This window comes from Oncorhynchus kisutch, linkage group LG18, assembly GCF_002021735.2.
Source record: "Oncorhynchus kisutch isolate 150728-3 linkage group LG18, Okis_V2, whole genome shotgun sequence".
NCBI lineage: Eukaryota > Metazoa > Chordata > Actinopteri > Salmoniformes > Salmonidae > Oncorhynchus > Oncorhynchus kisutch.
This window is the reverse complement of record NC_034191.2, coordinates 67,823,932-67,835,416: the sequence shown is the minus strand read 5'-3', so window position 1 is coordinate 67,835,416 and position 11,485 is coordinate 67,823,932. Positions and strand designations below refer to the sequence as shown.

General features: G+C 41.4%; 1 protein-coding gene across 1 annotated transcript in view; it reads left to right on the top strand.

Annotated features, from left to right (window-relative positions):
- The first annotated feature begins 339 nt into the window (after positions 1-339).
- Positions 340-11,485, top strand: part of mllt10 (MLLT10 histone lysine methyltransferase DOT1L cofactor) — a 66,752-nt gene continuing 55,606 nt past the window's right edge. Inside the window, 4 exon segments of the mRNA XM_031796553.1 lie at positions 340-603; positions 700-862; positions 4,101-4,180; positions 7,467-7,521. Of these exon segments, the coding sequence (XP_031652413.1) occupies positions 700-862; positions 4,101-4,180; positions 7,467-7,521 (298 nt within the window). The 5' untranslated portion in view covers positions 340-603.

Here is an 11,485-nt window from a genome sequence, read left to right as displayed (position 1 = left end):
TGCATCATGCAATTCACCATGAAACGTTCATATGCAAATAGAAGTTGACCTACAGTGTCTTAGTGCTCAATGAATGACATTATATTCTTTGAAAGCAAAATTATGTCTAGGTTTTCTAAACATGGTTTTAAACTATAGGCCTTGGCTACATCTTTATGCTATTTAAAAAAATCTTTAATGACAACAATAGCCTACAAACAATAGAGAAATCATCATACGTGTTTTTGTTATGATATGGTATGCATAATGCATATTTTAAAAACCTCATGTTGGTATTTGGTGGATACAATGCTGCCAATCGCAATTCACCATTTGTAAAAACCACGCATGGCAGTAGCTAGTGTTACAAAAGTTTCCAAAGCAAACACATTCGTTTTAAAAGGCCATGTGGAGTCAAAATGGCGCCACGCAAACTGGCAACACTCTTTGAGCCAATCACATCCATCCTTTCAGCGCTGTCACTGGCCATTCGTGATTACGCACTTCCACTTTCCGACCGGCCGCTTCTTCTCGCTCGCGCGGTGTGTAAGCCTTCGCTGAAGTGGAAAAAAGACGGTGTCGAAACGGATTGTAAACACGACTAAAACATGACATTTCGGCCAAGTGAGACCAAAAGCGTTGTCACAGTGGGTAGATGAGGATCTTCTGCAAAGGTTTAGGCTCATCTTTGTTGTCTTCGCATGTTCACTTTCTCCGTAGATGGTCTCCGGCGAGCTGTGCCTGGCAGCGGACAACGACTTTTTGGCAAATAATATGAAGGAGATGATTGGAGGTTGCTGCGTGTGCTCAGACGAGAGAGGCTGGGCAGAAAACCCTCTCGTCTACTGTGACGGTCACGGCTGCAATGTTGCAGTCCATCAAGGTAAACACCGAATAAAGTCAAATGCATGTAACATGAAATGTGCTTGACTAACATCCGATAACTAACGTTAGCTAGTTGCTAGCTAGCTCGCTAAGGCTAGCTATCGCGGTTGATCGTCTGCCATGAAGCTGGCTAGCTATCAACGTTAGCTGTGGTGTATTCATTACGTTGATTCTGTTTTAAAAAATGGAAGCAAACGGAACGAAACGGGGAGTGATCTACCCGCGTTTGTCCAGTAGGGATGGTCGTTTTCTATGTTTGCTTCCGTTTGGTTTTTAAATGGTAAACGGTTTCCGTAATGAATACTCCCCTACTCTAGCTAGTTTTGCTATTAGCTAGCTAGCGAACTATTCAGCTAGCCAATAGCCAAGGTTATATTGTTAGTTAGCTAACGTTAGTTCTATTCAATCGACAGTTGTTCGCGCGTATATTGTGGTAATGTTAATCATTGGTTAAGATAAAGTAGCTAACATGTTATTTAATTTCTACGAGTTGTATAGCCAAGAAAACATTACAGCCTATCTTGACAACTACAGACATTTTGTTACTTTAGCCAACTCCATACCCACGCTACCTAGCTAGCCTTCCTGTCTAGTAGGTATGGAGTTGGCTAAAGTAACTAACATTTCTGCAGTTGTCAACATTGGCTGTAATGTTATCCTGGCTATACTATTTGTAGAATTTTGCAAACATGTTGGCTACAAGGTCTTACCCAATGATACACATTACCACACTATCCGTGATAGCCAACTACTAAATCATATTTGCCCAATATATTGGCAGATAAGTTTTGTAAACAATCGTGCCATGCGGTTAGGGAACTAGCTAAGTTGTTATACAGAAGGAACCAGGCTGTGTAGCTAGTTTAAGATTGTCTGCAACACATTAAACCCAAACAAGACAGATGGTTTCACAGATCCAAAAAACAATGTCAATGGTACTCAGATTCTGTTGACAAAGTCACAATCAGAACTAGGCTGACTGACTCTGGTATCCAGTCAATACTGGTGATTTTGGCTTTGTGAGAGAGAAACGCGTGATCATTGTCATGCTTCGTTTCTTAGTTGTCATAATTCTGGTGAATTGAATATCTGGCCTCTTACCCATACAACTAAACACACCTATTTGTACATGCTTTAGACCCTTGTTATTAAATACGCACCCACCCATTCGTTTTAAATGTGAATTAATTGGGTCAAAATTCAGTTAAGTCAGTTAAGAACAAATTCTTACTTACAATGACAGCCAAACCTGGACGACGCTAGGTCAATTGTGCACCGCCCTATGGGACTCCCAATCACGGCGGGATGTGATACAGCCTGGTTTAGAACCAGGGACTGTAGTGATGCCTCTTGCAATGAAATACAGTGCCTTTACACCTCTGTGCCACTTGGGAGTCTAAATGTAATCTGTAGCTAACCAACACATTGTGACACGGTTGTACCAATCAGTGACCCCTCTGTCCACAACAATATAAACGTTACCCTTTTTATTATCAATGGATTATTTCTGTTGATTAGAGCTGTCCCGACAAAAAAAATCTTGGTCGACCTGAGAGTCGTCCTGTTCTTTCAACCAATCGATTGGTCGAAATGTTTTAACTTATTTTTCCATATATAGACACAAGCCCTTTGTTTGAATAAAATAAACTTACATATGCACTGAGCTTGTCAGATGCTTTAAGCACACGGTTTGATTAAATAATTAAGACACACATGACTTGAGAATTAGCTCCATGGTCACATTGTATTTTTTTAAAAGCGAGTGCCTGTGTGACTAGCACATGTTGTCTCGCTCTACTCCCTACTGCTGCAAAAATGCACCCCAGCACAGCAATTGTTTATTGCTCTGTCCATGCTTAAGCTGCAACGCCATTTCGTTTCTTACTTGTTTCTGACTGACCAGTTATGTTACTGAAGTCCCTAATTTGTTTAGGAAAAACATTCCCTATTCCCTCAACCCTTGCTCTCTTTATGTGAAACATGTGAGCATACCATACATGTGACCAATAGGGTCTGACCTATAGCCTATCATAATCACATCAATAAATTGGTTATAACAAACTCCAAACACAGTAACACGTGACAGCAAAATGGATGCGGAGGATGTGAAAAAGAAACTCAAACTGGGCGGATGTTTACTGGTTGCTCAGGAGGGAAAGGGGAAGTCAGATCTGTGGAAGACATTTGACTTAGTTGTGGAAACTACTGGAGATCAAGAAAAAGGAAGTTATCGGAGCACGCGTTGTGAGAGTATTATGTGTGCCAAAGAGTTGCTGTTAGATTACAATATTATAACTTTTTCTGACCATTTGGAACAGTGTAAACAACACTAAATAAATAAGTGTACCAGAGAGTCTGATCTAACAACGACAAAAAATATATATAAAGCCTTTATTACAGCAGACTAAAAATAGTTGCTTGCATGCATTAATTTGCTGTTTATTGCATAGTGTAATTATTCAATGCTCTCTTTGATATTTAATTTTAAAACTAAAATGCTTGGTTGCATTTCAAGCATGAATGTCTCGTATGCAGTTTGATGTCATGAACAAATTAATTATTGATACATATTGAAATATAGGCCTAAGTAAGTTAGAGTATAAGACTTAACAGGATGTGCTCTTAGGCCTACAAGTAATACAAGGCTACTAATGATAACAACATTACAGATTATTATAACGATGATCATCATAATAAGGAGATCAAGAAAAAGGACGATATATGAGCAAGAGCTGCATGCATATTATGTGACAAACAGGTGCTTTTACTTTACAGTATCATTTTTCTGCCTTTTTGGAACAGTGTAAACAACACTAAATTAGTTATGGGTGGTCACAAGCTATCAAACAAAGCCGAGTTGCTTGAATTTTTGCGCCAGGAGTGGCATAAAGTCAAAACATCAATGTGAAAGACTGGTGGAAAGCATGCAAAGACGCATGAAACCTTTGATTGAAAATCAGGGTTATTCCACCAAATATTGATTTCTGAACTCTTCCTAAGTTAAAACATTCGTATTGTGTTTAAAAATGAATATGAACTTATTTTTTTAGCGTTATTCGAGGTCTGACAACACTGCATCTTATTTGTTATTTTGACCAGTTGTCATTTTCTGCAAATAAATGCTCTAAATGACAATATTTGTTTTAAAAAAAATCACGGACATTTTATTTTGCCCATATTTTGCAGCCCTAGTGTGAGAGAGGTTATTGTGGTTAATAACTGTGTTCTCTCTGCAGCATGCTATGGCATCGTGCAGGTGCCTACTGGACCCTGGTTCTGCAGGAAGTGTGAATCTCAGGAGAGAGCAGCCAGAGTGGTGAGTCTGATCAATAGAATATCAACAATGCATTCTCAGCACTGTATTTTATGATAGAGCTTCCACTTGTATTAAGCTGATACTTTATAGGAAATGATGTGGTATAAATAGGTATTCTCTGGCACTTACTTCAAAGAATTCAACACAATTGGCAACTACCTGGTAGAGCTGGGACAGTAAACCAATAACTATTGTTACCGACCATACTGATCACTTATCGCAGGCATTTTGCATATGTCGTTCATTACAGTAAGTAGCCTATACTAGAGATATGTGAGGTTTGAACTTAAACATATTATGAACTTAAACTTATGCTCTTTGTTATCACATTAATTCAGGCAATTTATGGTGATATGGATGTTTGTCCATATTGCCCAGCTCTACTACCTGGCAGTAAATACTACCATGTGGTGCTTGTATTAACCAATCCAAAAAAACAAGTACAACATCGGTTAATATTACAGTGACAGAGTGGGTCATGTCCAGGGAAGCAACAGGCATGCCTAAGATGCACCCCAGAGTATTTCTCATCCTGGCCGTAGAAATGGTTTAACAGTGGTGTCATAGTCTCTTATGATATTGTGTGGACGAAAACTGTCAGGGATGTTGAGGGATGGCATGCATCCTGTGGAAGGGGTGGAGTAACGGGTGTGAAATTGGCACGACTGGAGAGATAAAAACACACGGACACAGACACACAGGAAAGGGAAGCAGTCTTGGGCAGCAGTATGTTTGTACTGTAGGAAAAGCTGAGGCTTGAAGCCAACTAGGCCCTCCCTTCCTATGCTATGGGTTGGAACCAACTTATACTTATTTCATAAGTGTTGGATCACTGATTACCCAAAAGTGTGTGTTAGAAAGAGATTAGTGCACATGCTTGTGAGTGTATCTAAATCAAATCAAATTTATTTATATAGCCCTTCTTACATCAGCTGATATATCAAAGTGCTGTACAGAAACCCAGCCTAAAACCCCCAACAGCAAGCAATGCAGGTGTAGAAGCACGGTGGCTAGGCAAAACTCCCTAGAAAGGCCAAAACCTAGGAGGAAACCAAGAGGAACCAGGGTATGAGGGTTGGCCAGTCCTCTTCTGGCTGTGCCGGGTGGAGATTATAACAGAACATGGCCAAGATGTTCAAATGTTCATAAATGACCAGCATGGTCAAATAATAATCACAGTGAACGGGTCAGGGTTCCATAGCCCCAGGCAGAACAGTTTAAACTGGAGCAGCAGCACGGCCAGGTGGACTGGGGACAACAAGGAGTCATCATGGCAGGTAGTCCTGAGGCATGGTCCTAGGGCTCAGGTCCTCTGAGAGAAAGAGAGAATTAGAGAGAGCATACTTAAATTCACACAAGACACCGGATAAGACAGGATAAATACTCCAGATATAACAGACTGGCCCTAGTCCCCCGACACAAACTACTGCAGCATAAATACTGGAGGCTGAGACAGGAGGGGTCAGAAGACACTGTGGCCCCATCTGATGATACCCCCAGGCGGCATGGAAGAGCACCAGTAAGCCAGTGACTCAGCCCCTGTAATAGGGTTAGAGGCAGAGAATCCCAGTGGCGAGAGGGGAACTGGCCAGGCAGAGACAGCAAGGGCTTTCCGTCTACCTTCACACTCCTGGGCCAGACTACACTTAATCATAGGACCTGCTGAAGAGATGAGTCTTCAGTAAAGAGTTAAAGGTTGAGGCCGAGTCTGCGTCTCTCACATGGGTAGGCAGACCATTCTATAAAAATTGTTCTATAGGAGAAAGCCCTGCCTCCAGCTGTTTTTTTTTTAATTCGAGGGACAATTAGGAGGCCTGCATCTTGTTACCGTAGCGTACGTGTAGGTATGTACGACAGGACCAAATCGGAAAGATAGGTAGGAGCAAGCCCAAGTAATGCTTTGTAGGTTAGCAGTAAAACCTTGAAATCAGCCCTTGCCTTAACAGGAAGCCAGTGTAGGGAGGCTAGCACTGGAGTAATATGATCAAATTTTTTGGTTCTAGTCAGGATTCTAGCAGCCGTATTTAGCACTAACTGAAGTTTATTTAGTGCTTTATCCGGGTAGCCGGAAAGTAGAGCATTGCAGTAGTCTAACCTAGAAGTAACAAAAGCATTGATTAACTGTTCTGCATCATTTTTGGACATAACATTTCTGATTTTTGCAATGTTACATAAATGGAAAAAAGCTGTCCTTGAAACAGTCTTGATATGTTCGTCAAAAGAGAGATCAGGGTCCAGAGTAACGCCGAGGTCCTTCAGTTTTATTTGAGACGACTGCACAACCATCAAGATTAATTGTCAGATTCAACAGAAGGTCTCTTTGTTTCTTGGGACCTAGAACAAGCATCTCTATTTTGTCCGAGTTTAAAAGTAGAACGTTTGCAGCCATCCACTTCCTTATGTCTGAAACACAGGCTTCCGGACCTCCCGGGTGGCGCAGTGGTTAAGGGCGCTGTACTGCAGCGCCAGCTGTGCCATCAGAGACTCTGGGTTCGCGCCCAGGCTCTGTCATAACCGGCCGCGACCGGGAGGTCCGTGGGGCGACGCACAATTGGCCTAGCGTCGTCTGGGTTAGGGAGGGCTTGGCCGGTAAGAATGTCCTTGTCTCATCGCGCACCACTGACTCCTGTGGTGGGCCGGGCGCAGTGCGCGCTAACCAAGGTTGCCACACGCACGGTGTTTCCTCCGACACATTGGTGTGGCTGGCTTCCGGGTTGGATGCGCTCTGTGTTAAGAAGCAGTGCGGCTTGGTTGCGTTGTGTATCGAGGACGCATGACTTTCAACCTTCGTCTCTCCCGAGCCCGTACAGGAGTTGTAGCGATGAGACAAGATAGTAGCTTCTAAAACAATTGGATACCACGAAATTGAGGAGAAAAAGGGGTACAATTTTAAAAAGAAAGAAAAAAGAAACACAGGCTTCCAGCGAGGGCAATTTTGGGGCTTCACCATGTTTCATTGAAATGTACAGCTGTGTCATCTGCATAGCAGTGAAAGGAAGGAATACCGAAATTAACAGTTAATTTGTCAGAGGACAAACCATTCACAGAGACAAACTGATATCTTTCCCACAGATGAGATCTAAACCAGGCCAGAACTTGTCCGTGTAGACCAATTTGGGTTTCCAATCTCTCCAAAAGAATGTGTTGATTGATGGTATCAAAAGCAGCACTAAGGTCTAGGAGCATGAGGACAGATGCAGAGCCTATATAGTATAGTATATATCTGCATGATAAAGAGTTTTGCTAATCGCCCATGTCTCCCTCCCTCCTGTTTCTCTCTCTGCAGAGGTGTGAGCTTTGCCCCCACAAAGACGGCGCCCTCAAGAGGACTGATAACGGAGGTAAGAATCACCTATATGTCTGGGATAGGTGTGTTGTGAGTAGGGATGTGACAAATGGAAAAATGTTCTTACCGTTTAAACTGCCATTGTTAATGGCACTACGTTTGAAAAAGTAATACAATTCCATGTGAATTCACATTGCAGCTGCGGTGCTGCCAGGAATGGTTTGGGTCTCACTGTGTGTCCCTTACAGATGGTTAAAGGGGCTACACAGGATTTTTATATATAATTTTGCATTTCAATTTCAGAAAATGTCCATAATATATCTGCAGTAATAGTGGAATGATAGTCTTACCCGCAAGTGTTGTGATTGGCTGTGATATTCGCCTATTGATTTCTTCCACCTGAACGGCATCTGACTTTTGCTATCTAGTGGAAATCGGGTCAAGGAGGCAATGTATAAATCGTTCTGTCATTTCCTGGTTGCTGCACTGTTTGCTCAATTTCAGTTCATATGAGAAAGCCTACAATACTCACTGCATGTTATGATTAACCATATGTAAGGGACACACAGTGAGACCCAAACCATTGCTAGCAGCTCCGCAGGTTTTAGAGCTTTTTGAAGCTGGTGGGCCAAAACTGAAAGTGAAAGGCTCAAGTGCGAGTCTCCCCCATGTTCGATTCTCTGCCATTAGCACAGTTGAAAATGTGATGGGAACCCTTTTAACTTGTATTCGGTACGTGGGAATTTAACCACAAAATGTATTTTTATGTCCACTACGCCATCACACACAGATGTTTATTCGCAACAAGTAAATTTGATGGAAACATCTCTTGTGGGAAAATGTGCATATTGTTTTCATGCAGATTTTAGAATATTTGCATGAAAATCTGTCTCACTTGGAAGGAAACCTAGCTAGTGATGTTATTTTTTCCCTCAGTTGGGTTTAGTGCCTGGTCTTGTCCACTCTGTTCCAATGAGTCCTGCGTGGCATGTTGACATTGTAGAGGGAAACAGACATACGTTTTCCTGAGAGTCTTATCTCTCAGTGATGGGGTCATAATATTTTGTAGCTTAAACCATTCAAAAGATAGAGACACATTTGTAGGAAGAAAACAGAAACCTCTGTTTATTACAACCACCTCTAGCGGCCGCCGCGGGAGGTTACTTACGTAACCCCGGTTCTATGAACCAAGCCCCTACTTTGGGAAACACTGATATGGAGCCTCCTTGATCTGAGTAATCCCATCAACTATTGACACACAGGCTGTTGGCCTCTAACAAGGTTCTGTGGTTAGCCAATGCTTATTTTGTCTCATTAATGGGATGTGTGCTGCCTGTTGTGTGTGTTTATGAGGGGGCGAGCCAGGCTTGGGTAAATAGGGCTGAGAGGAGGTTCCTCTCTGGGTTCACCAGAAGGTCACAGCGAAGACTGTAAACATGGATGGAATGTACACTATAAATACAAAAGTATGTGGACAGCCCTTCAAATTAGTTGATTCGGCTATTTCAGCCACACCTGTTGCTGACAGGTGTATAAAATCGAGCACAGCCATGCAATTTATATAGACGTAGAATGGCCTTACTGAAGAGCTCTGTTACTTTCAACGTGACACCATCACATGATGCCACCTTTCCAATAAGTCAGTAAGGCACATTTCTACCCTATTAGAGCTGCCCGTGTCAACTGTAAGTGCTGTTATTGTGAAGTGGAAATGTCTAGGAGCAACAACGGCTCAGTATCGAAGTGGTAGGCCACACAAGCTCACAGAAAGGGAAAGGGGGATACCTAGTCAGTTGTACAACTGAAATGTGTCTTCCGTATTTAACTTCTCTAGGGGGCAGCATTTGGAATTTTGGATGAAAAGCGTGCCCAAATTAAACTGCCTTCTACTCAGGCCGAGAAGATAGGATATGCATATAATTAGTAGATTTGGATAGAAAACACTCTGTTTCCAAAACCTTTAAAATAATGTCTGTGAGTATAACAGAACTGATTTGGCAGGCGAAAACCCGAGAAAGATCCATTCAGGATGTAGGATTTTTTGCTGTTTTAGTTTTCTATTCAATGCCATTACAGTATCCATTGACTTAGGACTCAAATTGCAGTTCCTATGCCTTCCACTAGATGTCAACAGTCTTTAGAAATTGTTTCCGGCTTGTATTCTGAAAAATGAGGGAGTAAGAGCAGTCTGAATGAGTGGACCCTGTCGTGTCAGAGCTTTTTCATGCGCGCGGCGAGGAGAGTGCCTTTCTTGTTTACCTTTTTATATTGACAGCGTTATTGTCCGGTTTAAATATTATCGATTATTTGGGCTAAAAACAACCCAATGATTGATTATAAACATCGTTTGACATGTTTCTATGAACTTTACGGATACTATTTGGATTTTTTTGTCTGCGGTTTTCGGATGTAAAGAGACTTTATCGAACAAAAGGAAGATTTATTGAATAAATGAATGTCTTCTGAGTGCAACCATATGAAAATAATCAAAGGTAAGTGATTAATTTTCTCTATTTCTGACATGTGTAACTCTTCTACTTGGCTGGTTACTATTTGTAATGATTTGTCTGCTGGGCTATGTTCTCAAATAATTGTAAGGTATGCTTTCGCCGTAAAGCATTTAAAAAAATCTGACACCGTGGTTGGATTCACAAGAAGTTAATCTTTAACTTCTTGCGACTATCAAACCCGGATCCGGGAGCGTAATCATAGCCTCAAACGAATTAGCATAACGCAGCGGACATAAATCTTCCTATTCATGAAAATCACAAATTAAATGTATTGAGACACAGCTTACCCTTTTGTTAATCACACTGTTATCTCAGATTTTCAAAATATGCTTTACAGCCAATGCTAGACAAGCATTTGTGTAAGTTTATCATGGCATAATGTTCTAGGCTCTGCTGGCAGCAGGCAACATTTTCACAAAAATAAGAAAAGCAATCGAATGAAATCATTTACCTTTGAAGAACTTTGGAATGCTTTCACTCAGGAGACTCCCAGTTAGATAGCAAATGTTCCTTTTATAGTGGTGACCGGAAAATGCGGTCACTACCATGCCGAACTTTTTCCCAAATTAGTTCCATAATATTGACAGAAACATGGCAAACGTTTAGAATCAATCCTCAAGGTGTTTTTCACATTTCTCTTCATGATATATCGTTCGTTGAAAGCCTTCTCTCTCCTCTCAATAACTGGATGACTGCGTGCAGCTTGTAGATTACGCACCAATTTAGACAAAGGACACCGGGCGGACCCCTGGAAAATGTAGTCTCTTATGGCCAATCTTCCAATGATATTCCTACAAATAACGTCACAATGCTGCAGACACCTTGGAGAAACGATAGGAAGGGCAGGCTCATTCCCGGCGCATTCACAGCCATATAAGGAGACAATAGAAAACAGAGCTTTGAAAATTCTGCCCATTTCCTGGTTGAAGTATCATTTTGGTTTCGCCTGTAGCATGAGTTCTGTGGCACTCACAGATAATATCTTTGCAGTTTTGGAAACCTTAGAGCTGCCAATTATATGCATAGTCGAGCATCTTTTCATGACAAAATATTGCGCTTAAAACGGGCACGTTTTTTTATCCATAAATTATAAGAGCGCCCCCTATATCCAAGAAGTTAAAACGGGAACGTTTTTTATCCAAAAATGAAAATACTGCCCCCTAGTTACAAAAGGTTAAGCCTATGTAAAATAGTTGTATCTTTTCTGAATTTTTATAATGAGTATTTCTGTATTTAAATTTGGAGCTCTGCAATCTTCTTTTTTCTTTTTTTTCTCACTGGATGTTGGCCAGATGGGACGCTAGCGTAGAGAGAGGTTAACCCAACTCCTCTGAATCAGAGAGGTGCGGGGGGCTGCCTTAAAACTTCTTATGGCTTAGATCCCGCTAACGGGATCGATATGACAACAGCCAGTGAAGTGCAGGGCGCCAAATTCAAAACAACAAATCTCATAATTAAAATTCCTCAAACATACAAGTATTTTACACCATTTTAAAGATAAAATTGTTG